This window comes from Gallinula chloropus (assembly GCF_964237585.1).
Source record: "Gallinula chloropus genome assembly, chromosome: Z".
Lineage (NCBI taxonomy): Eukaryota > Metazoa > Chordata > Aves > Gruiformes > Rallidae > Gallinula > Gallinula chloropus.
The window spans coordinates 2219079-2245982 of NC_140089.1; the positions used below are offsets into that span (position 1 = coordinate 2219079).

The window sequence follows — 26904 nt, forward strand, 5'->3', positions numbered from 1 at the left end:
GTGTTGCCTTCCAGAATTGTGCCAAGTCTGATAATTTATATCAAGAAAGTGCCTGAGTGGTTCCAAAGAATGGAATATATATATATATTTTTTCTTTAAATATTTTTTTTTAAAGCATATACTTTATTAACAAGTTTGGGGAGGTTTTTTAGTAAAGTAACTTTCCATCTGCTCCCCCCCATCTTCCCCCATCTTCTTTTTTTCCTGTATCCTTTTTCACGTTTCATTGTACTATTTATGAAAAGCATGAAGAGTCAAAAATTTTTGATTTCTAGTAGCTTTGTTTTCTCTTCCTTTTTTTTTTTTTTTTATTTTTTTTTTCCTTTTTGGGCTTCTCCAGCACAAGGAATTGAGGACTAAAGGGTTTTGGTTTTTTGGACTGTGTCACACCTTTAAGCTGTCCTAGCTGACATCTTTCTGCCTCCATTTGGGAGCAGGTTACAAACACAGGAGGACTGGAGAGTTGGCGGCATAGTCTTGTGACACTTTCTTGCTGTGCTGTAATTGCTCATGTGTGATTTTCCTTTGCAGATTTGCTGTGTCCTATGTTTATACCACTAATGTGACCTTACAGTGCTCGTTACAGCTCTCATTTCACTGCAGAAAAGTAATCCTTGCTTACCTAAGGATACCTTAAAGGTGGTGATATTTCAGTGTGGATTTTATTGGAAAAGTCTGGGTTTGTGAGGAAATGTTTGTATTGCCTATAGTGTGTTTTTCAGGAGTTTCTTGTTGCACCCAGCGAGGCTTATGCTGGTTTGTGTTTTAATTTGTGACACGCTGTGTGACACTCTATCTCTACTTTTCTTGTGTTAATTTTCATGTAGCCTTGGAAAGCAAAGTGATCAGCTGCTGTAGAGGTTGGTGTAAAACCTAAGAACATCAACATGGACTTCTTCTGTTAGGCAGAGAAGGCCCTGGGGGTGTTGGGTGACTGTGACTGACCACGAGCCAGCAGTGTGCCCGGGGGGCCAGGAAGGCCAAGGGCATCCTGGCTTGTGCCAGGCCCAGTGTGGCCAGCAGGTCTGGGGAGGGGATTGTGCCCCTGGGCTGGGCACTGGGGAGGCCGCAGCTGGAGTGCTGGGCCCAGTGCTGGGCCCCTCACTGCCAGAAGGACATGGAGGGCCTGGAGCGAGTGCAGAGAAGGGCAACCAGGCTGGGGAAGGGGCTGGAGGGCAAATCCTCTGAGGGGCGGCTGAGGGAGCTGGGGGTGTTGAGCCTGGAGAAGAGGAGGCTGAGGGGAGACCTTCTCCCCACCTCCCCTGCCCTGCCAGGAGGGTGCAGAGAGGTGGGCGATGGTCTCTGCAGCCAGGGGCCAGGAGATGGGACAAGGGGCAATGGGCTCAAGCTGCCCCAGGGCAGGGTCAGCTCAGCTGAGAGGGAAAAGTTCTTCCCTGGCAGAGCTGTCAGGGCCTGGCCCAGGCTGCCCAGAGAGGGGCTGAGTCCCCAGCCCTGGGTGTGTTTAACAGAGGGGAGATGAGGTGCTCAGGGATCTGGTTTAGCACAGGACAGGGACAGTTGGACTCGATGGGCTTAAAGGGCTTTTCCAACCCTGGGATTCTGTGATTCTGTGGACAGAACTCAGCACACTTGTATTTTGTTTACATGACTTAGGGTTAGGCATTGTCCATCTGATCATAAGGTGACCTAAAGGTATTCGGTGACCCAGTGGGTTGTTTACCTTTGTGCTGTAATGTTTGCTCTTTCATTGATAAACTCTGTTGTGGCTGTTACCTCTTTTTGTACCACACTAGTCAAATAAAATGTTGAATTCCCTCTGAAAAGGCATCTAATTGCAGCCCGATGAAGTTATGAGAATCCATTACTTCTCTGACTTAATGGTTAGGTACTGTTTTTTCTGAGAGTGATTATATATTAAATTTGACCCAAAGAATAATAAAAGAGTTTTTAAGGGAAGTCTTTTGTCATGTGTTTTAAATATTTGGAATTATAAGGAAACCCTACAAGATGAGCAAAACGCTGATGGTGTGGCAGTGCTTGCTAGTGGTTTAATCCAAGACAATAATGGATTGTTTATCTGATTGTCACAGCTTGGGAAAAATAAGGGATCTGAATGGAAAATTCAGTTAATAAATATTTAAATGACACAATGAACTCTGTTTATTCAGAGAATTAGTTTCCTTAATTTACAGTTACTTCTTCAGTTTAATAGAGTTAAGATTCTGTAAGATAGATCTTATTAAAACTTAAGGACTGTTTAGTATCTGTAAATGAGCCTCATTGCAAGGCACTTAATGTCTTTTTCAAAAAGTAAGAAACAGTTTTTGGGAGTGGTGGTCTTCTGTAAATGCTGCTTAAGAGTGATCTTGGGAAATAGTATTAAATCATTGCCAGTAACATTTGTTTTAAACCCGAGATCAGTAAAGTTATAAATAGTAAAGAATTCATGTGGTATTTGCCAGTTATTTGAGAAGTTAGGTCTCCGGTCTGAAAAAAACAAATTAAAAAAAAACAGGTCAGGTTTTCAGAGCTGAAATGAGGAGGAGCGGGGAGTCTTCCTGAGAAGCAGCCACTCGAGCAGGGAGGCTTGCTTTGGAGGTCGACATGCATAATGTTTGTTTGCACTGAAAAAATGGAAGGGGACAGAGAAACTGGGAAAAATTACTTTGTGTTAGAATCAGAATATCATGGAAAGAGACGCTGCCGTGCTTGTTTAGTTTGACAGCAGAAAGAGACAGGACTTGACTGTAGCATCTAATCGGGTAAGGGGAGAAGAGGAAGACAAAACAGCGTTCAAAGGCAGACTGGTAACTAGTGACTGAAGCCAGAGCAATCCGAACTGGAAATAAAGCACAAAAGACAGTGGCTAGCCTTTCAGACTACTGCAGCAAGTGACGGACTCTGTAGCCCTTAATAACCAGCACCGTTTGGATGCCAACCTGTCCTAGGGACGCTGCTTTGGCAGGGGCTTGAACCGACGAGCTCTGGAGGTCCCTTCAAACCCCTACGGTTTTGTGATTCTAAGCAAAAATCATTAATTTCTGGTGATGTTTTTTCACTAAAGTTGCATCTCCAGACTTTGTTCCTGCACACCTGCCTCTTTTATCTGCAGCTCTGAGTTTGGTGCTACTTGGCTGAACTCTGCACTGTCATATCTTCTGCAGCTGCAAAATTCAAATCGGCTCTCCACCGTAGTAGCGATTCATGGTGGGAAATGCAGTGTTTTCCAAAAAAATACATAAAGAATTTTCTAAGGTTGGCTTAGTTTTTTAAACTGGTGAAGTTCTTTAGCCCCCGTGTTAGAGTGATGACTACTGGGACAAGATCTTTAGACTTGAGTCTAAACCAAACTGTTTGGTTCTGTTAGAGTTGCAGCAAGCAGTTAAAAGCACCGGTGCCTGCTTGTCTGTTATGGGAACATTATGGATGGAGATCTGTGGGGTTGGTATGAGAAAGCAGCTGACGGAGGGAGTCTTACAGCAGCAAGACGGCCCTGCTTTGGCAAGAGAATATAAAATAAAGAGATAAACATTTGTTACACAGAATTTTGAAGGTCACAGTGACCGGAGTGAGACCTTCTGCTTCATTATCGGTGAAATGAATATTAAAGTTGACACCCCCAAATATGCTAATGAGCTAAAAGCAGTACATGCTAAGATCACATGACTGTAGAGCATGACTCTCCTCCCAGATCATGTTAAACGTCACCCTGGGGAGGGGACAGCTAAGGTTGGGCTATAAAGGACAAGGAAAACAGCCCAGGAGTTGAGAGGAGACTGAAGACCACCGAAGAGACAGTCAACAGGCTGGGCTCCTTCTCCTCCCCGCAAGGCAAGAACACCCTCTCGGTAAGCAGCTGTGGTTTTGGTGAGAACAGCTGGGGCAGAGCGTTTGGCTGGCACTGTCAGTGGATCGGGGCCATGGGCAGCCTCTTCTCAGTGTCTGTGGGGACAGGACAATGGGCGATGGGCTCAAGTTGGAGCACGGGGAGTTCCCCCCAATGTGGGGAAGAACTTCTTGCCAGTGAGGGTGAGGGAGCCCTGGGACAGGCTGCCCAGGGGGTGTGGAGTCTCCTTCTCTGGAGAGATTCCAGCCCCGTCTGGACACCTCCCTGTGTGATCTGTCCTAGGGACCCTGCTTGGGCAGGGGGTTGGAGTCGATGATCTCTGGAGGTCCTTTCCAACCCGTGTGATTCTGTGAATCTGTGAATCTCAGTGCTACCAGGGGGAGTGTGCCTGTCAATGGCAATCCTGAGCTCGTTATATCTGCCACGTTAGTAAACTTTCTGTCTGTTTCAGCTCTGGGCATCAGTCTCAGAGGCTGTCCTTCAGGGCTCTGATAGGCAAACGCTGACTCTCATATGAGGTTATATGTGTGTGTGAATTATCTATCTATCTATCTATCTATCTATCTATCTATCTATCTATCTATCTATCTATCTATCTATTTATTTTCTCTCTCTCTCTCTCCATAATCCTTTAGCTATAAGCCATTGACCAAGCCTGGGACTAAGCGTGGACCCAGCCTCACCAAGGCTTCTCTCCGAGAAGGGGTTCAGAGAGCCACGGGGTCCTTACTGACCCTCACGACTCAATGGGAGGGCACCCAGCAGCCACATGTCTGGCTCACACCCTTTATATTACAGAAACAGCTGTTCAACTTCATTGAAGTAACAGGTAGAATTTTATTTAGCCAAGGACTGTGTTTGGTAACTTTGCACTTGTACACTGACAAAGGTATCATTCCGGGGCTATGGCTGGCCAGCACGTAGCTCAGCTCAGAAGGAGCTGGAGGTGCTGTTGGATGGCAAGCTGAGCAATGCCAGTACTGTGCCGTTGTGGCAAGGAAAGCAAGTTGAATAAGAGAGTATCCAGTGTGCTGCGTGTGTGTTGCAGTTTTGTGAGGCTGTGCTGCTGAGACGGTTTCTTTAAGCAGCAGTTAAGAGTTTTCTGCCAGCCTAAACTATGAACAACGAGCAAAGTCACGGCCTGAGAGATAGTGAAGTGCCTGTGAGAGAAAGATGCCCCTTATAGTCCTTGGAGAAACCCATGGAAAAGGCTGAGACCCCACCTGCAGCCCTTGGAGGGCCGAGATGAGTGAGAGTGTGGAATGAATGCCCCCCCCCACCCTCCGGCTGAGAGGGAAACCAACTCGCAAGGGACTGAGTGAAGCCCCCAGCTCCCAGTCCCTGCCCCCCTGTGCTGCGATCGGGGGGAAGAAGTGAGTGAAATCATGACTAGAGTGAAGTCTGCTAAGAAGGGAGTGGGGAGGGAGGTTAGAGGTGTCTTAAGATCTGGAAAAGGAAAACAGCTGATGAAGAAGTAACCGAGAACCCCATTTTTTCCCAGTCCCTGCCCCCTGTACTGCGAGCAGGGGGAAGAAGGGAGCAAGATCATGGCTAACGGGAAGTCTGCTTGGAATGGAGGGGTGGGGGGAAGGTGCTACTGAGAACCCCATCTTCTCCAGTCCATGTCCCCCCTGTACTGTGAGGTGGAGGCAGGGGGGAGAAGAAGGGAGCATAGTCCTGACTAAAGTCTCCTAAGAAGGGAATGGTGGGGGGAAAGTGTTTTAAGATCTGGTTACGTTTGTTTTAAGATCTGGCCGTGCTCTCAACTCTGTTTCCTTTGCTGTTCTTTGTAGTGTAGTGTAACAGAGTAGTTTTTCTCCTCTTCACTTTGTCTTGAGTATGTTTTGCCCATGTTGTTGACAGAGTGATCCCTCCCTGTCCTTATTTTGACTCCTGAGCCTCTTAATATATAATTTCTCCCCTGTCCAACTAAGAAGGGGAGTAACAGACTGAGTTTGGTGGGCATCTGGCCTCCAGCCAGGGCTAAACCACAGCAGTGTGGTTTGTCCTCTGATTTGGAGAGTGAAAAATTGGAGAAGGTCCAGCATCTTAATGAGCTCAGTGTTTGAAAAATGGTTCAAGGGGCTTTGAGGAGGAGAGATGGTTCAGGGGGTTTCATTGGTCACTCCATGCCTAGGGAGGTAGTTGTGGAGGGGAAGTGGTTTTCTGCTTGCAATGATGCATGGTGAGAGGAAGCATTTCATTTGGGTGTGAGAAAATCTGTTAGAAATACTGCACATTGGAGTAAGTTCCTCAGAGGCGTGGTGCAACCTCTTCAACTGGGAAAGGAGTGGGACGGAGTGGAACAGAACAGACTATTTCAGTTAGAAGGGACCTACAATGGTCATCTGGTCCAACTGTCTGACCACTTCAGTACTCACAAAAAGAGACTGCTCTCTGGCTTGCCTGCTGCAAGGCTCTGTAAGGTCTAATGCAGTAAGGTCCAGAAGAAGGTTGGGCACCAGAGTATTTCCAGAGACCTTTTCCAGTGTAGACTGCTGTGATGCTATGGTTAGAGTGGCTCTGGGCACACTGTAGAGTAGGCAGCAGCAGAACTCTCCAACTCTCTAGTTACTGACTTAGGCAATTAATGTAATATTTTTAATGTGTCATATTTCTCAATATTTCAACCTCAACCAGTGAGAAAGGTTAAATTTACTTGTCTTGCTTTTTAAATCTTCATTCTTTTTATTGTTTTGCAATAGAATGTGAAAGATCTCATGAAAAGAAAAATAAATAAAAGTGTGGTGCAATTAGAATTCAATCTAGTGAACCTTAAATAATCAGCTAAAAGAATAACACATTTATATTATTGCATTTTTTAATATATATATATTATGATGTGGTGCAGCTTTATGACAATCCAGAGTGAACCTGTGGACTGCCTGTGTTTCATGGAGCTGTTTGCTTTGCCTGCCAGATAGTTGAAATGAAGCAGGGCTTCTGGGTTCAGCTGGCCAAAAAGTGTGTGCAGCCTCTCAGTTAAAAGGCAGCACAAAGGCAGTTGAGATCCTGTGTTAGGAAAGCTGGCAGGAAGGATTAAATCAAAGAAACAGGTGTCCTGCAGCAGGCAGAGTCGTGGGCAGAGCTGTGAAGCACACCTCTTGAGGCAAGGAGGAGATGCACACGCTGTGGGAGCTTGAGGTGTTGTGGCCTGGTTCTGAAACAAGGGTCTCTTGGCCATCAACCCATGTCTTCAGTGCGCTCGTTTTGGTTGTGCATGGTTGGATTCCAGGTAGCATCCATCTGGTTTGGATATCTCTCTTGTTGTCAAGAGTATCTCTGTTAGACGCAGAGCAAACAAGTGGGGTGGTCATAGTTACTCTCTGCATGTGGAAAGTGTTGGAGGAAAATAGGAGTCTCAGAAGGCTGGGTGCACATCTTACCTATCCCTAGTCCCTTTCAGTGCACCTCCTTGGCATGGAGTCAAGTAGAATTAGAAATCACAGAATCACCAGGTTGGAAAAGCCCTTTAAACTCACCGAGTCCAACTGTCCTGCCCTGTGCTAAACCAGATCCCTGAGCACCTCATCTCTCCTCTGTTAAACACCCCCAGGGCTGGGGACTCAGCCCCTCCCTGGGCAGCCTGTGCCAGACCCTGACAGCTCTGCCAGGGAAGAACTTTTCCCTCCCAGTTGAGCTGACCCTGCCCTGGGGCAGCTTGAGCCCATTGCCCCTTGTCCCATTTCCTGTCCCCTGGCTGAAGAGACCATCGCCCACCTCTCTACAACCTCCTTTCAGGTAGTTGTAGGTGGTGATAAAGTTGCTGTGTCTGAGGCTCTGGGCTACAGACCTGGATTTGCTGCATTTCCAGCTGATTTGCCTGTCATCTTTTCAGGAGTCTTCAGTTAATGGCAGGCAGCCCCTCTGAAAGCCACACTGTTACTTAAGAGCAAAGGGGAAGAGAAGAAAAGTGATTTTAAAGTACTAGACACATATGCATATTTCTAGGGGTTTTTAGCAGCTTTTGATGGTAGCCTAAGCAGAAAACATTCCCCTTGAGTTTTCCAGTCTCTCTCTTTCTCTCTCCTTCTGTGGCTGCCCTCAAATTACTTTGGTGTCTCTCCTAAGAGAAGGCTCTTTTAATAGCCTTCGAGTTTTTCTGTGTTCAGAGGCCTTTTTCTCTCCCAGCTGACCCGTGGGATTGCTTGAGAGAGGATGACATTAAAAAAAAAGATTAAAAATTCTGGCTTTGTCCTGTAACTGCTTAGTATGTACAGAGATGAGGCTGTTGAGAGTCAGTCTTCTTCACCCCATCTTTCAAGCTAGAATCCCATTAAAACCAACAATCATCTTAAAATCTTATCCAGACCAGTTCTTTTGGTGTTGGTTGGGTTGGTTTTTTTTTAATAGACTATCACAGGGTTACTTCAGGTATATTATGAAGGAATATTGTGTCAAATCCTGGTGACTTATCCTTGTAGCTTATCCTTTTGACATACACTGGCAGGAAAACCTGATTCTGTGGTAAAGGAGCATTTCACAAATAATGCTTCAACGCTTCTGCTCGTCCTCATCAGTTGAGAGGTGGCCCCGTGCTTGAACGGAACAGCACGATACAAACCACGCACTGAATGTGGCATTATTACATGTTACATGGGCTTTTTGTGGGGCTTGGGTGGCAGGGTGTTAGCTCTTCATAAAGGTTAATTCCTTGAATTTTCCCTAGTATCTTTGTGGAAGACTCCTACTGGCCTTTTAGGAGAAGCAGGTGGTGAAAGGCATCTTGAAATTGATGTCCTAGTCAGTGGTGTACACCCATCTTGGGTGCTGAGATCAGGAAATCTGGGGAAGCTTCTTCAGAGTTCTTAAAACAGGAATCCAACGGCCCGTAGTTCTCAGCATTGAAGGAGATCATTCATCTGAATGCCCAGAAAATGGGAAGTGCACAAAAATAGGTTATCTGAGATCACCTGAGTGATAATCCATAAGATCATGTACGAATTTCTCCTGTGAACAGAGTTCTCCTGGCAGCATTCTCCTGCCCTCGCTGCAGGATCACTTCTTCTGTCCCCAGTGTTGCTTGCCTGATTCATTAGGTAGCTATCCATCTGCCACAACAGAAATTGGGTTCTCAGAGCACTTAATTATTGATATCCTGCATATTTAAGAGAGTGTTGTATTATATATTATTGTGGTTTAACCCCAGCCAGCAGCTAAGCCCCACACAGCTGCTCGCTCGCTCCCCCACAGTGGGATGGAGAGGGAATCAGGAATAAAAGTGAGGAATCAAAAACCCCACATGCAGTGAAAGCAAACCCTGGGATTCCTTCCTTAGTGCCCATGGTAGGCAGGAGCTCAGCCATCCCCAGGGCAACAGGGCTCTGTTACACCTAACGGGGCTTGGGAAGACCAACACCATCATTCCCAACATCCCCCTTTTCCTTCCTCTTCCCCCAGCTTGAGCATGATGAGCATAGGGTATGGGATATCCCTTGGGTCATTGGGGTCAGCTGTCCTGGCTGTGTCCCCTCCTAACCCCTTTTGCACCCCCAGCCCGCATGCTAGTGGGGTGCTGTGAGGAGCAGCAAATCCCTTGGCTCTGTGTGAACATCACTGTGCTACCAACACTCTTCTCAGCCTAAATATAAAACATAGTCCCACACTAGGTAGTGCAAAGAAACTTAACTCTCCCAGCCAAACCAGTATGTGTGTTCAAAGCTGTTGCTACTGCAGAATCATTCTTTATGATTATTTTGAACCTCGTGTTTGGTTGGTAACAACCAACACGATGTTGTAAACCTCCCAGAGGCTGCTCTTGAGGTTGTGCTGCCTGTTTTTATATTCTTTTGACATGATTATTTGATCATGTTTACTTGCATGTGTTCATGAAGGTCACTGACAGCATTTTGAAGAAGTTAAACTGAAATAATTAAGATTTCAGCCTGTGGAATCGTGTTTACTCTGCCGTGTGTAAGCAGCCGCGTTGCTGACACGGTTGGGACGCTAGTGCCTGTAGCTCGTAGTCCTCTGCTTTTTGAGCTTACAGGGTAAATCATAGAATCATAGGGGTTGGAAGGGACCTCAGGAGCTCATCGAGGTCCTGCCAAAGCAGCTCCCCAGCTCATATTGCACAGGGCGGCGTCCATACGGGGCTGGAATCTCTCCAGAGAAGGAGACTCCACACCCCCCTGGGCAGCCTGTCCCAGGGCTCCCTCACCCTCACTGTGGAAAAGTTCTTCCTCAGGTTGGTGTGGAACTCCCTGTGCTCCAACTTTCAGGCATTGCCCCTTGTCCTGTCTCCACAGACCACTGAAAAGGGGCTGCCCATTTCCCCCTGCATCCCATACTTAAGATATTTATAAACATGAATAAGGTCCCCCCTTAGTCTTCCTTTCTCTGGACTGAACAGCCCCAGCTCCCTCAGCCTTTCCTCCCAGGGGAGATGCTCCAGGCCCTTCATCCCCTTCGTAGCCTCCTCTGGACTCTCTCCAGGAGATCCCTGGCTGTTTGATCCCAGGGAGCCCAGCACTGGACACAACACTCCAGGTGGGGCCTGAGCAGGGCAGAGCAGAGGGGGAGGATCCCCTCCTGTGACGTCCTGGCCACACTCCTCCTGATGCCCCCCAGGGTCCCAAATACTGGAAGGTAGCTGCTCTGCAAATAAATCAACCTTTAGTGTCGGCTGCAGTCCTGTATTTTATCCACAGTTTCCACCACCCTTTGGTGGAACGTGAAGATGCACCAAGACTCAGGGACTTTCAGATCCTTACTGGTTTCTTTGCATTCTCATGGTTAAAGATCCTGCTTTTACAGCATTTGTGACTCCTCTCCTGTGCATCTTCATCCCTCTGGCTTTTTGGAGCTGTACGGAGGACGCTCTAGGCAAATGGGTACATTTTCTGGGAATTCTGATAAGCCTTAATAAGTCTTTATTAAATGACTGTGAAAGAGCAGTTCTCACTTGAGCAGATCCAGGCAGGCTCTAAGGGTAATGGCAAGAGGCATATGCTGCTAGGCTGGTCCTCTGGCTAAATTACTGATCTTTGCAACGTGGAGATGCTGTAGCTGCTCATTAACACCAGCAGAACCGAGCAGTAGATGCTGTCTCTGAACCCTCCTCTTACAGGAGAGGTAGATTTCTTCAAAACCACTTAGTCTGAGGCAGGCTGGAGATGGTTGGCTTCCAGAGCAAACCGGTAAGCACTGGAAAATAGAGTCTGGTCAGTGAGGGGAGATGAAGTACAGTCTTAACTGGTGCATTTTTTCCTGATGTCATCTGTAGCATCCTGAAAGCAGGAACAGATAAAATCTAATTGGAAAATGCCGATAAGTGCCTGTGTTTTGCTTTGTTGAGCCAAGACAGAGAAGGGAGTAGAGCCAAGCTGTCACCTGGCCATCTCTGAAGAAAAACTGTGTCTTGCTCATTTCTCAGCCACATTGCACAAAAATGTAACCCATGCTTGTCCCTAGCTTGCTTGGGACATCAGCTCAGAGGGAACAAGACTAATGCTGTGAAATGCAAAGCTCCACTCTGTTCACTGCTGTTCAGATTATGTCGAGATAAGATTGGTGGGCTTGTGGTCTTTGAAAGGTTTTCTTCATATGTTGCAGGTTAGCACTACAAATATTTATAGCCTTTATTTGGATCATTTCTAGCACTGGTTTAATTTCAGGTATTGCTAACGTAGAGCAAAAGCATATACTCCTTTTTTTGCCACATTTCTAGTTTCATTTACACAATGAAGAATAATTTATGTCTGTACGTGTACATTTGTTTCAGAGTTGTTATATATGATATGGTGTCTGGTTTGATTTGAAGACGAGCCCTGTTATAAAGTCACAAGCTCAGTGGTCCAAATTTCCCATACCACTTCCCAGGCAAGGACGTGAAATACGTACCTTTATTCCCTCATGCGTGCAAAGAAGCCTGTTGGGTTTGGTTGGTTTGGGGGGTTTTTGTTTGCTTATTTGTATTTTGAGTTTAATGACCATTTGTTTGTGGATCCACCACTTCTTTAGTTGCCTTAGTACAGGTAGGGGTGTGATAAAAATGCAGCCTTGCTATCTCAGAAGAGAACATGAAACTGGAATATTTCTGGGATCAAATTATTTCAAGTATTGGAGGGCATTGGTTTGAAGAGGCACAGAATATACATAAGATATTTTGTGGTAGAACAGTTAGGTTTGCATGGGAAAACAAGGTGCATACAAATAAATATACATTCCCTTGGCAATAAATTTACTATCTGTAACTATTCAGATGAAAGACTATCTTGTTTCTTAGGAAATATGCTAATGCAGAAACAATCAGAGAAGCAGTGCTTGTAGAATAATCATCTAAGAAATCATACAGAAAAACACATTTAAATTAATCTGTATTTATTACGAGAAGCTTGATGGTGGTATTTGTGAATACATGGAGTGGTCAGCCTAGGCAGTTGAAGATCACTGGGGCTTGAAACTGATCTCTAGAATAAACTGCAGTTCCTGCACTTGCCTATAAGCAACCAGAGAGCTTTGTAATTTTCCTACTGTTCATTTCTCTACCAGCAGGCTATGGTTGATTCGACATCTGCCTGTCAAAGAAAGGAGATCCAGCCCCTCTCCTCTAACTTCTTCTATTTGTCATTTAAACAAATAACAGTGAGGGATTCAACAAAATGCTGTGTTCACACAAACAATGCATAAAATACCGTGAGCTTGTTTCATCCTCATTCTAATATCAAGTCCTCCCTCCAGTGGCTGCTGCAACAGTTTTTTTCCTTCATCAAAAAGAACTGCAAATTCTCTCTCTCTCAAAGCTAAAATCAGATTTAATTGTTTGGTTATGTGTTTTGTTGCTTCTAGCTTGGCAAGTGAACCCATTAAGTTATCTCTTCTTTCCTCGGTGGCAGGGTCTTTCTCTGTTAAAGGAAGAAGGAGGGTATCCATTGTATAGAAACAAGGCCAGGGGTTCTTGGTCACTGCATTGATCTATTTGATATGGGGATGAGGTTACTTTATCAATGGGAATTTGTTCAGAGAAATCCTGTGTTCCTTCTCATGGGTTATAACAAGTCTTTGACCACCTGTATGTGTTTTGTAAGTACGTTAATGTATCTATACTCAATGATGTAGGGATGGCTACCCAGTGTGAGTGGCTGGTAAAAAAAATCACCTGGGCTATCAAAAAACGCTATCACTGTCAATTTTTAGCATTTCTAATAATTTCAACCTGAATAGATTAGTTTTTTAGTGATTTATATTTACATGGGTTTGTGCTGCAAATGTGCAAACTGATGATGGAGCAGATTCGGTATTTGGTGATATTTTGTCAGTGTGGTATTTGGAAGCATCTGAGAAAAGACTTAAACACAATCCACATGTGTGAATCAACATTCTGGCTCCACTGGCCTGGCCTGGCACACTCTCTGCTAGGTAAAAAACTGACTGGTGGCTGGGCCCAAAGGGTGGTGGTGAAGGGACCTAAATCCAGCTGTAGGCCAGAGCGCAGTCCTGGGGCCAGTCCTGTTCAACATCGTTATCAATGACATGGATGAAGGGATGGGATGTTCCCTCAGTGGGTTTGCAGATGCCACTGAGCTGGGAGGACGTGTGCACCTGCCTGAGAGTAGGGAGGCTCTTCAGAGGGATCTGAACAGCCTGGACCCATAGGCTGAGCCCCAGGGGATGAGGTTTAACAAGGCCAAGGGCAGAGTCCTGCACATGGGACAGAACAACCCCAGGCAGCACTACAGGCTGGGGGAGACTGTCTGGAGAGCTGTCAGGCAGAGAAGGCCCTGGGGGTGTTGGGTGACTGTGACTGACCACGAGCCAGCAGTGTGCCCGGGGGGCCAGGAAGGCCAAGGGCATCCTGGCTTGTGCCAGGCCCAGCGTGGCCAGCAGGTCTGGGGAGGGGATTGTGCCCCTGGGCTGGGCACTGGGGAGGCCGCAGCTGGAGTGCTGGGCCCAGTGCTGGGCCCCTCACTGCCAGAAGGACATGGAGGGCCTGGAGCGAGTGCAGAGAAGGGCAGCCAGGCTGGGGAAGGGGCTGGAGGGCAAATCCTCTGAGGAGCGGCTGAGGGAGCTGGGGGTGTTGAGCCTGGAGAAGAGGAGGCTGAGGGGAGCCCTTCTCCCCACCTCCCCTGCCCTGCCAGGAGGGTGCAGAGAGGTGGGCGATGGTCTCTGCAGCCAGGGGCCAGGAGATGGGACAAGGGGCAATGGGCTCAAGCTGCCCCAGGGCAGGGTCAGCTCAGCTGGGAGGGAAAAGTTCTTCCCTGGCAGAGCTGTCAGGGCCTGGCCCAGGCTGCCCAGGGAGGGGCTGAGTCCCCAGCCCTGGGTATGTTTAACAGAGGGGATCTGGTTTAGGAAAGGACAGGGACGGTTGGACTCGATGGGCTTAAAGGTCTTTTCCAACCCTGTGATTCTGTAACATTTGAGTCAGTTTAGTATTTACATTGACTACATGATATGCCAGGAAGTGAAATCCAAAATATTCTGTGGCTTTGCTGTTAGTTTTGATGACTACTTTTGTTATGAGTGGTAATGTGATTAAAGTGTTAGCCAAAAGATGCCCTTTTTAACTGAATTGTATTAAGAGTTGCATCATAATTTTAAAAAGTATACACTCTAAGCAGAGCTTTCTCAGTGGGGCTTTGTCTTCACAAGATTTTTGGCAGTGTACTCTCATTGTCCATTGGACTAAATAGCCTTCTGCAAAGGAGGGGTCAAGGTGTCCTGTAGGTCCAAGTTGTATGTTGGATTTTCAAGTGTTCTTGAGCTCCAAGTTAAACAAGTCACACCCCCCTCCCTTTCAAGGCAATGTTTCATGTAATAGTTTATCCCTAAGGCCAGTAGAATAGGCTTTATTATTCTTGATTTGTTTTTAACTTTGCCGCTGCTGCCTTTGCAGTGAGCTACTGTTACTTAAAAGAAGATGGTTTTGGGGTTCTTCCTTAGAGGTGGAAGTATCAGGGAGCCAGAAGTGCAGTTGGTGAATCCTGTCACTCTTTGCTTGCAAGTTACAAATTGCTGCAGTGATGCGGCTCGTGCAACCTCAGCCATGATGAGGTATATTGGGGAGAAGAGCAAAAACAGATTGGTGTTGACTGGCAGATGAAACAAAGAACTGAAAAAAGATGAAGGGAAGAAGAATTCCATGCACAGAAGTCTTTCTGTTGAGAAGGAAGAAGCGGTGATGATGATGTGGTAGTTTGCTCCCGTGGTGTCAGATTGAAGATGAAAGAGATTGTGGGTTTGAATGTCTGCTTTCTGTGCACTAGGAAGAATTTGGAGATATATTTTGCGTGTAGATTCTCACTTTGGATCTATTAAGATTTGTTCTATGGCTGGACATTTGCTCTATACATAATTTGAGTGTTGATACTGTATTGTAGGAATCATGGAGGTTCGAAACTGTTCTTTGTGTTATTTCATGTGGGGGTTTGGCCCTGTCTGGAGGCCAGATGCCAACCAAAGTTGGTCTGTCGCTCCCCTTTTCAGTTGGAGAGGGGAGAAAATGGATACTGAGGGGCTCAGGAGTGGAGATAAGGGCAGGGAGAGATCATTCTGCAATCAGTGTCACAGACAGAACAGACTCAACAGCGAATAAAGGACGGAAAACTCTAACTGATGGCCTTGCCCTGCACCCCAGTGACACCAGAGTCAGGTGATGAGAAGTGGGACCAGATCTTACAGCAGCTCCCCCCACCCCTCCCTTCTCAGCAGACTGATCTTTAGTTAGGATTTCACTCCCTTCTTCCCTGGTGGCACAGGGAGCGGCAGGGACTGGGGCAATGGGGGTTTCTATCGGTTCCTCACAAGTTGTTTTCCTCCTTAGCTGGGGCAGGGGAAGGGGGGAGGGCATTCCTTACCCCACCCATGGGTCTCACCCATGGCAAACAGTCCTCCATGAACTTCTGCAATGTGAGTCCTTTCCCATGAGGCTTCAGCTCTTCCCCAGCTGCCCCAGCATGGGTTACTGCTATGGGGTGCTGACCTTCAGGCCCAAGCCTGCTCCAGCCTGGTCCCCCACAGAGTCACAAGTCCACCAGCAAACCTGCTTTGGCATTGGGCTTCCACAGGCTGTAGAGGAGATCTCTGCTCCCTGTTATCTTCCATGGGCTGCGGGGAGACACCTGCTCCACCATGGGTTTCTCCACGGGCTCAGGGGCATCTCTGTCCTCCCCCCTTCCCTGCCCTTGGTGCCTGCACAGTCTCTCCCACCTTCTCTCCCTTCTCTGGGGCACAAAGTGGCTGTTTGGGGTTTTCCCTCCTCACTGTGGTTCCCAGAGGCCTGTAACCGGTGCTGATGGGCTTGGTCTTGGTCAGGGGGGCCAGGCCTTGATTCGGCTGGTGTTGGCTCTGTGGGGCCTGGGGGAAGCTCCAGCTGCTGCCTGCAGAAGCTGCCCCTGCAGCCCCCCTTCTCCACCAGATCCCAGCCACACAGAGCTGGGATTTCACTAAACTAAAACTGTATAGCATAGCAAGAACAATAAATTAGAATTAATTGGTGAAGAAAATCCTTAAAGATTGTAGAAGTTCTGTTGATTGTCTTCTGGGTCTTCTTCTATGTTCTCCTTTGGATTTCCAAGTGTTGTGCTTCTCCCAAAGGCTTACCACATGCTGCTACATTAGAATCACGAAAAAGTAAGTTATCAATCAGACAGAGGTACTTCTAGGATTACTTAGTGTTCATTCTTGTGAACTTTAATCTCTGACCAAACTTGATATTGGAGTGTGTGTTGCACTGTGTTGTATAATGTCTTAATCCAGGATAGTGTGATGAGACTCCGGAGTATGTACAGTATAAGCTTTGGAGGAGAGGAAAAGTTAATTTTAATTTTGCCTTCAATAATAGAGGGTTTTCTAATAGGGAAATTTTGCTTTTAGAAAAAGTTCTGAGGGTTTTTTTTATGGTGTAAGTGATTTCAAATGAGATCTGTTAACGTGGAATTGGTTAATTTGTTAATTTCCAAATCTTGTTTATTTTCAGATTGTACAATTCATGTACACTTCTCTCCATATTGTAAATCTTCTGAAAGTTTTGGTAATGATGGCTCAGCTCCAGCAAGGAGGTCCAGATGAAAAAGAGAAGACTACTGCATTAAAGGGTATGAGTCTCTTTGCCTTCTTACATATATTGGAATTTCAGAAACAATTATTAAGGAAAGGGAAAAGAATTAGATATAACTGTGGGTTAGAGTCTGGTAACTGCAACACCAGAGGAGACTGTTACTCCATCTGCACTGAAGTTTTTTGTGTAATGGTGTGTCCATTATCAGTATTTTCATAAGATGATATAAAGAATAATGATCTGTGGTAAGGAGTAACAGAATAAGATATTAATTTCTTTTTTTATTTTTTAACTTTATCCTTTGAGAAGGTTGAGCAGTGCTTTTGTGTTCTTACTTTCTGGAATTATCATTTCATTTTTACACCATATATATTTTTGTATAATAATTATGGAACCTTATCACAGCTTTTAAAACCTCTTTGACTAGATTTTTAGCAGGCAAAACATTTTCAGGACGTTGATTTGCATGTTGATTTTATAAAGTTTTCTTTGTATTGTATGTTTAAAATAAATAGACTTAAGTGACATAGTGGAGGAATTTTCTTGAGAAAAAAATAAATTGCATATTTTAGACAGTATTTTTCAATCTTGAATCTGTGTAGAGTTGTCTAGATCTAAAAGTAAGCTAGCCAGACATTGGATTTAAAGTGCTTGCATCACACACGAGGTTGTCTTTCAAGAGACAGAAGGGTATAGCATGCAAATTCTTAAGTTTTGAGGAAATTATGTGTCTTGCTTGGGAAAATAAAACTCCCATTTTATACTTGGCATTGATTTGATCTTCATTAAGGATTCGTGTCCAGGAAATAATTTCACATAATGAAAACTTACTGTGAAGATGATGCTTTCTTTATGTTATCTAGTGAACTCCCATTGAGCTAAGAAAAGGTCTCCTGCACACCACTTAGTTGAAATAGTCTCGGTTTGAGCTAGAGACTCCAAGACCCAGGGTGAGAATAGTGGATATCTCAAAATTCTAAGAATGCTTTAGCTAATTTTAACTTGAAATACTGCTCAGAAGAAGCCAGCTGCATTAGTGGTTGGAGCACAGGCCAGTTGCAGTCCTCCTGAGTGACTGTGATGGAAGCTGTAAATCAGGACAAGCCCTACATTCTGCAGATAAGCTTAACGTAGTTCATACAGTGTTGCCCTTGCTACTCAGGAGATGGATATTTTATTAGACAGTAACTGACACTTCTGTGTAAACACATTTCCAAATAGGTCACAGAAAGAAGCCATGAAAACTCAGGTGAAATTAAATTCTAGAGGTGTGGTGCGACTGCAGTTTCTTCACCAAGGAGAAAAAGTCATACTAAAGACAGTTCTGTTACCTTGAGGTTGTGAAAGCATGGAGGAAGAAAGGGCATGCTTTTTGCATCCTGTTGTGAAAAACTTCTTGGACAAAGCTCTCTTCTTTCTCCTGTTGTTTGGTTGAGGAGCAAAGCTGTTCCCCCAGAACTTTTAAAAGACAGTGCATGAGAACAGGCTTATGGTTGCTTATGTGAGTTGAATGTTGTGGGGCTTCCTATTAAACAGATGTGGTATGAAAGTGACCTATGGTAGTGAGCCACACTTAGGAACCTTACAGTCAACATCTGGTGCTGTGTAGCTGTTTAGCTACCACAGAGATGCTCAGATTCCCCCAGTATGGGCTGAAGAGATGTTGAATTTCAGCAGCCATACAAGATGGCCTTTAGTCTTCCTGCTCTACCCAGTGAAACGACTTAGAGAAGAAGGACCTAGGGAAGACAATGATTAAAGGACTGGAGCATCTCCCCTGTGAGGAAAGGCTGAGGGAGCTGGGGCTGTTCAGCCTGCAGAGGAGAAGCCTGAGAGGGGATCTGATCAGTGGGTATCAATAGCTGAAGGGTGGGACACAGGGGCCATGGGCAGCCTCTGCTCAGTGTCTGTGGGGACAGGACAAGGGGCGATGGGCTCAAGTTGGAGCCCAGGGAGTTCCCCCCCAGTGTGGGGAAGAACTTCTTGGTGGTGAGGGTGAGGGAGCCCTGGGACAGGCTGCCCAGGGGGTGTGGAGTCTCCTTCTCTGCAGAGATTCCAGCCCTGACCTGTCCTAGGGACCCTTGCTTGGGCAGGGGGTGGGACCCCATGGGCTCTGGAGGACCCTTCCAACCCCTACAGCTCTGTGATTCTGTGAAGACAGGTAGTGGTATGGACGATGGAGTGAATGTCATGTGAACCTGTAAAGGTATAAAAGACCAGGCCAAGGAACTGTCACATATGTTGAAGCTCATTTTCGGCACATTTTAAGCGCTAGAAGTCTCAGAGGATTAATGTACAAATACTAAGCTTAGGCAATGCAGGTAACCTACAGGCTTGTCACGGGTGACAAGACTAAGCAAAAATAGTGGTATAAACCCTATGCAGATAATGAATTTAAGAAATTAAAGGATGGAAGTGTAGTTAATATCAAAGCCAGTGCCAAGAAAATTCGTCTTTTAAAACTGTTTTCTTTGGTTTGAGCCACAATTTTGTATGGTAAAGGGAATACACCTATAAAGTTGCTTTACTTCGTTGATTTCCTTGGTAATGAATGGTAACCTGATGGATGAAACAATAGTGAAACATCACTCCTGACCTGAATGTTTGTGTAGTCTTCAACTTCATCTGTGAGGAAGTTGTAAAATATGTTTCAGTGGAATCCTGTTGAATCATTTTTAGATGATTTTTCATTAATAATCAGAAAGGATAAAGCTAGGTTGTGTGGGTGTTGAGCAATGGGAGGAGAGATGATTGTAAACTATTGTCTGCCTGTGCAGTAGTTGTTTAGTAGTGAGATGTAAGCAAAAGATGTCCCTGCTAAGTGTAAATCCTTAACTCTGGGGTAAAACATTACTTACTTTTCTGAAGTGTTTGCTTTATTGAATGAATAATGCCATCTTAGAAAAAAGGCAGTTTGGAAGGGGCATGTATGTCATGGTTCACTGTAAAAATGATGGCAGTTTTCTCTGCCTTCAGAGTTATTAAAGGATAGTGATTGAGAGAAGGATTCCACTATTTCTACCTGTTTGAGTATCAAAGGAAAGGTTAAGGTGTGTTGAGATCACAACTGGTAAGTGCCTGTGAGATGATCTAAGCCTTTTAAGAAGGAAAGTCAAGAATGTATCAATGATGTGATATTGAAGCTTGACAAATTTGTGTTTAAACCATGATGCATACCAGAGACACATTTCTGACACTGATGGTAATGAATCATCAGAATGAATCACTATGGTTTTGGTGACTTCTCTGTCCTTGGACTAATCTGATCTCCTTCTGTGGCAAGGTGACCTGCTTAGTGGCTGTGGGAAAGGCTGTGGATGTTGTCTACCTGCACTTTAGTAAAGCCTTTGACACTGTTTCTCACATAATTTTCCTGGAGAAGCTGTCTGCTGATGGCTTGGATGGGCATATGCTTCACTGGATGGCTGTGCCCTAAGAGTTGTGATGAATGGAGGTAAATCCAGGTCGTGGCCAGTCACAAGTGGTGTTACCCGGGGCTCAGGATTGATCTTAATCAATCACCTGGATGAGGGGATCGAGTGCACCCTCAGTAAGTTGGCAGAAATGTTGATCTGGTTGAGGGCAGGAACAGAGGGATCAGGACAATCTGGATCATGAGCCAAGACCGACTGTGGGAGGTTCAGCAAGACTCAGAGCTGTGTCCTACACTTGGGTCACAACAACCCCCAGCAGTTCTACAGGCTGGGGCAGGGTGGCTGGAAAGGACCTGGGGTGTGTTGGTCGACAGCTGGCTGAACATGAGCCAACAGTGGGTCCAGGTGGCCAAGAAGGCCAACAGCATCCTGTCAGGAATGGTGTGGCCAGCAGGTCCAGGGCAGTGATGGTCCCTCTGTACTGGGCACTGGTGAGGCTGCCCTTTGAGTACTGGGTTTGGGTTTGGGCCCCTCACTCCCAGAAGGACACTGAGGTGCTGGAGCAGGTCCAGAGAAGGGCAACAGAGCAGGGAAGGGTCTGGAGCACAAGTCTGGTAGGGAACTACTGAGGGAACTGGGGGGTTGATCCTGGAGGAGGCTGAGGGGAGACCTGATGTCTCTCTGCAGCTCCCTGGAAGGAGGCTGTGGCCAGGTGGGGGTCGGTCTCTTCTCCCAAGTAACAAGTGATAGGACAAGAGGAAACGGCATCAAGTTGTGCCTGGGCAGGTTTAGTTTGGACAGGAGGAAATATCTCTTCCCCAGAAGCTCTATTCAGTGCTGGAACCAGCTGCCCAGGGCAGTGTTGGAGTCACAGAGTTTATAAGCCATGTAGATGTGGTGCTTGGGACATGGGGTAGTGGTGGCCTTGGCAGTGCTGGGTCAACACTTGGATTCAATGATCTTAAAGGTCTTTTCAAACCTCAGTTGTTCTAGATCAGCATTAGAGATAAATAGGTAAATAAATAAAATATGCTGACAGTGAGGTTTTGAATCTGGAACAGGCTTTCCCATAATGAAGTCCCCTGTTGAGTAGTCTTGAGGATGTTCTTCTGCCCGCAAGATCTACAAATCTGAACAAACACGTTTTACTAATGATAATAGTGAAATAAAAAAAGGCATAATATGCATTGTGTAATTTGTCTTTTCCATTTTTAGATTTATTGTCTAGAATAGACTTGGATGAACTAATGAAAAAAGATGAGCCACCACTTGAATTTCCTGATACTCTGGAAGGATTTGAGTACGGTTTTAATGAAAGTAAGTCATGTATGCTTTGTAAAGGCTATACTTAGAATAATGTTGAGAGGTTATCAGAACTTTAATTATACCTTATAAGTCCCTATTAGAATTTCACACTTTTCTGTTAAGAATAAAATTTTAAGCCATAGTATTAACAGACTTGTAAATCTAGTTAAGTAATTTTATTTTTTTTTATTTCAAGAAAATGTCAAAAAAACCCACTCATTTTATATAATACTGTTGGTCTGTACTGTGCATATTTTATTAGTTCCTGTTTTCCATTGCAGAACTGTTGATACAAAAATTCTGAAAGCAATTTCTGTTCTACTAGCATTAAAAATGAAAATTTAAGAGTGGTCACTGAATTCATTTTTTTTTGATACAAGAGAAGCTATTATTTAGCTAATAGTTTATCCCAGCAGTTTCATTAGTACCAGTGGGAAAACACTCAAGTTATATTGATGGAAGGATGAGCATTGGGTAAAACTGTCCCTTATGCTTCTGGTCTGGGTCATGGTTTCATATTGCAGCCAAGTGTGCGATGACTACAAGTACTTCCAGGTAGCTGAATCTGTGTGTTAAATGAGTTAATAATATTTATAACTTCTAGAGCATACATTTTAAAATCCAGCTGAGAAAATAAGCCTCTGAGCTAGAGCAATACCACACTCCAGGAAATGGCTCTTTCAAGATTGTTTGAAACCTGTAGGACAAATGGGGACGTTTACAATTCTACTTCTTTGCAGTGCCTGTTCTGTGAACAGAGGAACTTTAGTTTCTAAATCTGCCTGTCTTACATCTTCCACTTTTAAAGGGAAAAAAAAAATAAAAAAAGAAGAGCTTTCCTTTAAATGATAGTCATTTATGCAACACTTAGCTTTTTAATACCCTGATGGCTTTCACAGGAAGGTACTTAGAGACTAAAAGTGTCATGAAAGTGATGCTCTTTCTTTGATGGGAGGGGTTCAGCTCTGTCACTTTTCAGCTCCTTATTTTTAGATCTGCACAGTGTCTACTGTCTTCCTTACTGACTTCAGAGTTAATGGTTCATATGTGGTTGATAAAAAGGGCTGAAATTTGAATTTTGGGGGAATGATGTTTCAGGATGATGTTATTGAATATTCCATCACTAACTTCACAGCCTGAGTGATTTCCACAGAACACAGCAAAGCCTATTACATATGCTGCTGGTCAGCAAAGCAAGAACGTCTCCAGTTTGCTTTTATACGTTTAATTCTCATGTTTGGTCATGTCCTCTTATGTCATAATCATGCTTCTTTTTCTGATGGAAAGGTAAGGAAATTTTTTTATCAGATTTGAAGAATCTGAAGGGTTCCAGAAAGCCAAAGAAAAAATATACCTGCTCCACTTTATTTGTGGAGAGCACAACTTCGTGTACTATTGAATGGCATACTCAAAGAGTAACTAGCTAAGAAGAACCAGCAGAAGGTAGAGTTGATGAAAAGATGAAGAGAAGGATATTGGGACTCGAGACAGGGATGTAAAGTTAGGGAGAAATATTTCCCTGGTGTTTAGTACATGAGGTAAGACTGGTCTGGAAAAAAAAATCAAGCAAGTCATCATAACTGTTAGAAATACCAGATCTTAAATATTTTATTTAAAACATCGAGAACCAAAATGCAAAGGCCCTGAAAAGGTCTGAATGAAGTTATCAGCTTCTTGCTACTGAAGAGGAGACATTTTGCTGGGAAAACCTTATTTTCATCATGCAGACAGCTCCGCTTTCGAAGGAGAGACTAGTTCTTGTTTTTAATGTTTCTCTGATTTACCACAATTTTGTGATGCTCTGAGATAGTAACTTGTGTTTTATCTAAAAAGACAAACCTTTCTGTTAAGATAATCTATTTTATGCAGTTTGCTTCCTGTAGATTGCTGTTTTATTGTTGTTGTTATAGCTCAGTCAGTGGTTTGGTACTAAACTTTTGCTACAAGCAAGGCCAGCTACAGAAAGTGACATTTGAATCTAAGAAATGCATGTGGGTTTGCTCTGATCAAATGTTCTGCTTTATTCTGGTGTTACAGTCCCAGTGTACCCTGAATCTAAGAGCTCTGACTCCATTGGGCTGTGCCTAGGAATTAAGATATTTACCTTAACTGTGGGCATGGGTTTTTCCAGATTAAGTTAGAATGCTGTTAATCTTGAAAATAAATGTTCCCTTTCCTTCCAGCCTCCAGCCCGTTTTGTACTCACGTCTCATCATGAACGCAGATGGTTTTGAAGTAGGGGATTTGTAGCTGCAATTTGATCACCTAATTGACACTGCAGATCAAATATTAACTGCTAATGTTTACATTTCAGAGCTAATACATTGTGGTTGAGAAATAAATGTCTCTTGCAAAGCAGTTTGGCATTTGATATCTGTGTGTAATTCTACTGCCATCAGTCGTGTTTAGCTGTATCTCAGCAGTGTATACCATTCAAAGGAAATGTGTTTTGTTGTTGTAATTGTTCTCCTTCAAAAATACTGTAACCAGCAGTGAGAAGGAATTCATGATAGACCAGTTTGAGGATGCGGACTTAAACTTTTCAGCACTTAAAACGATTCTTGCTTTTAATGAAGAGGTATATGAAAATGTAATGGCTTTGTTTCTTTTGCAGAAGGACAGTTAAGACACATAAAAACCAGGGAACCTTTTGTTTTCAATTATCGTGAAGATTTGCATCGGTGGAATCAAAAGCGCTATGAAGCTCTTGGAGAGGTATATGAATTGGGTGTGTGTATGTGTGTGTTGGTGTGCTGTGGCTTTTGTTGTGCTTCTCTGTAGCAGTGATACTTTTATATATATATGAGTAAAGATTTAGTGACGCTGCAGTTGTTTAAAATACAGGTATTCCAGGGTTAGTTGTGTGCCAGTGCTCTAACTCTGGTTTCAGTTATTTGCTGTATGGCTTAAGATGTGATTTAGATGACACAGTTTGACTTTAGTGTATGTTCAAAATAGAGTAGACAACACAGATGAGAGAATATTATATGGTGCAGTATTTTCTTTTGCTTTCTTCTTCTCAAGGTGAAGCACTGGGCACAAAACCATGACATTTTGCTTTCCTCCTGAATATAAAGGCATTAGCTGGTTTTTTCCATGTTAACCAGGAAATAACGGGAGCAACTAGGTTGATAAAATACAGATCTGATAATTAATCTGTCAAATATTTGTTGGTGTATTCAATTTTTGGATGCTACTGATACTTCCTAAGATTTCTGTAGGGATGTAGTGGATGTAGTAGTGTAACAGTGACTGACTGTAGTTCCTTTTCTATGTGAAAGTGACTTCAGCTTGAGTGCCATGAGGTTTGTAACGCTTTAGGCATCGGAGCATTGACTTGAGAAGAAAGGCAGCTCATCTCAGTGAATGCAAACCAGTGTGTGCTGAGGTCTTCCTTGCACTCTCACAGCCTCCCCTGCCCAAGAGAAAGAAAGAGGCTCAGCACGCTCACCTCTGGGCAGTAATGCTGCGCACGTCAGACTGGCTTTTGGAGGCCCGTGAAAGGGGATGCACAGGGTCTTTATCTTAGCAGCTATGTAATGCTGCCCGCCGGTTTCTGTTGGAATCATCATAGCATGTCACTCAAGAGCTGCTTTTGCCTCATGGCTTGTCTACTTTCATTAGTGTTATTGTTTTAGCGAGGATTAAACGCGTTTATTCTCCACTTACTCTTTCCGTTACAGTAATTCAGAGTACTCAGAGATATGTTTGATTGTCCATGGATGTTTTGTCTTTTAAACTTTCTTGCTGTCACGATTTAACCCCAGTGGACAGTTCAACCCCACACCCCCCACAGCTGCCGTATCACTCCCCCTGTTGAGACTGAGGAGAGCACCAGAAGGGTAAAAGACAGAATTCGTGGGCTGAAATACAGTTTAATAGGTAAAGCAAAAGCTGTACATGCCAGCAAAGCAAAATAAGGAATTGACTCTCTGCTTCCCATCAGCAGATGGGTGTTGAGCCATGTTTAGGGCAGCAGGTCTTCTTCATGCATAGCGGTGCCTTAGGAAGACAGATGCCTGATCGGAAATTTACTCCAAATATCCTCTCTTCCTCTTCCTTCCCCCTGCTTCTTTATATGCCAATCATGATTCTGTAGGGTATGGGATATCCTTTGGGTCATTGGGGTCAGCTGCCCTGGCTATGTCCTCCCGCAACCACTCATGCACCCCCCAGCCTGCTCACTGGTGTACTGAGCAGTAAGAAAGAAAAGCAAAATGTCTGAAGTGACAGCCAGTGCTGCACTGTTGCAAAATAAGTAGAGTGAAGCATATTGATTAAGTTTGTTGATTGGATAAATGAATATATGCCTAACTTTATCACCAAATGGTTTCATGCAGTTTCTTGTTCTGCTAAGAATTGATAGGACAAGGGGCAAAGGGCTCAAGCTGCCCCAGGGCAGGGTCAGCTCAGCTGGGAGGGAAAAGTTCTTCCCTGGCAGAGCTGTCAGGGCCTGGCACAGGCTGCCCAGGGAGGGGCTGAGTCCCCAGCCCTGGGTGTGTTTAACAGGCAGGGGGATGAGGTGCTCAGGGATCTGTTTTAGCACAGGACAGGAATGGTTGGACTTGATGAGCTTAAAGGGCTTTTCCAACCTAGTGACTGGGATTCTGATATGTCTCCTGCATTTTGTCTTGGTTATAGTCATTTTACATATTCAGGTTAGAGTGATCTTGACAACACATTTTGTTTATATTGGTAGGTAAAAGAAAAGGAAGGTTTTAGGTCAGGAATCTATCAGGGGGAATTGTTTTAAGTTGTTGGTTTCTTTTGTGTTCTTGGAGAAAAAAGGCATTCATCTGTACTGCAGTGTGTATATTGGCTGCTTAAGTGCCTGAACAGTGCACAGTTCTTCCAACAACCCACAAATTTATACATACTCCATTGTCTGCTCTGGGCACGTGAATGTTTACATAGTTACCTGAGAACACGGGGACACTGAACAGCAAGGCGACTGCCATTTGTTTGTGTGACAAAACCTCCTCTTGTGCCATGGCTTGGTGGGTCACTAGTGTAGATGTTGAATGGTACGGAAGCAGTATATTACCCTCTGATTAGCCATTATATGGTCTGGGTTGAGACATAACCACAGAATCACAGGGTTGGAAAAGCCCTTTAAGCTCCTGGAGTCCAACCGTCCCTGTCCTGTGCTAAACCAGATCCCTGAGCACCTCATCTCCCCTCTGTTAAACACACCCAGGGCTGGGGACTCAGCCCCTCCCTGGGCAGCCTGGGCCAGGCCCTGACAGCTCTGCCAGGGAAGAACTTTTCCCTCCCAGCTGAGTTGACCCTGCCCTGGGGCAGCTTGAGCCCATTGCCCCTTGTCCCATCTCCTGTCCCCTGGCTGAAGAGACCATCGCCCACCTCTCTGCACCCTCCTGGCAGGGCAGGGGAGGTGGGGAGAAGGTCTCCCCTCAGCCTCC

At 44.8% G+C, this 26904-nt stretch overlaps 1 protein-coding gene across 1 annotated transcript in view; it reads left to right on the forward strand.

Moving 5' to 3' along the window:
• The window catches only part of ARB2A (ARB2 cotranscriptional regulator A), a 306258-nt gene that overhangs the window by 11868 nt on the left and 267486 nt on the right, over nt 1-26904 (forward strand). Inside the window, exons 2-4 of the mRNA XM_084278064.1 lie at nt 16725-16842; nt 21395-21496; nt 24099-24199. Coding sequence (XP_084134190.1) covers nt 16737-16842; nt 21395-21496; nt 24099-24199 — 309 coding nt within the window. The 5' untranslated portion in view covers nt 16725-16736. The remainder of the gene's footprint in view (nt 1-16724; nt 16843-21394; nt 21497-24098; nt 24200-26904) is intronic.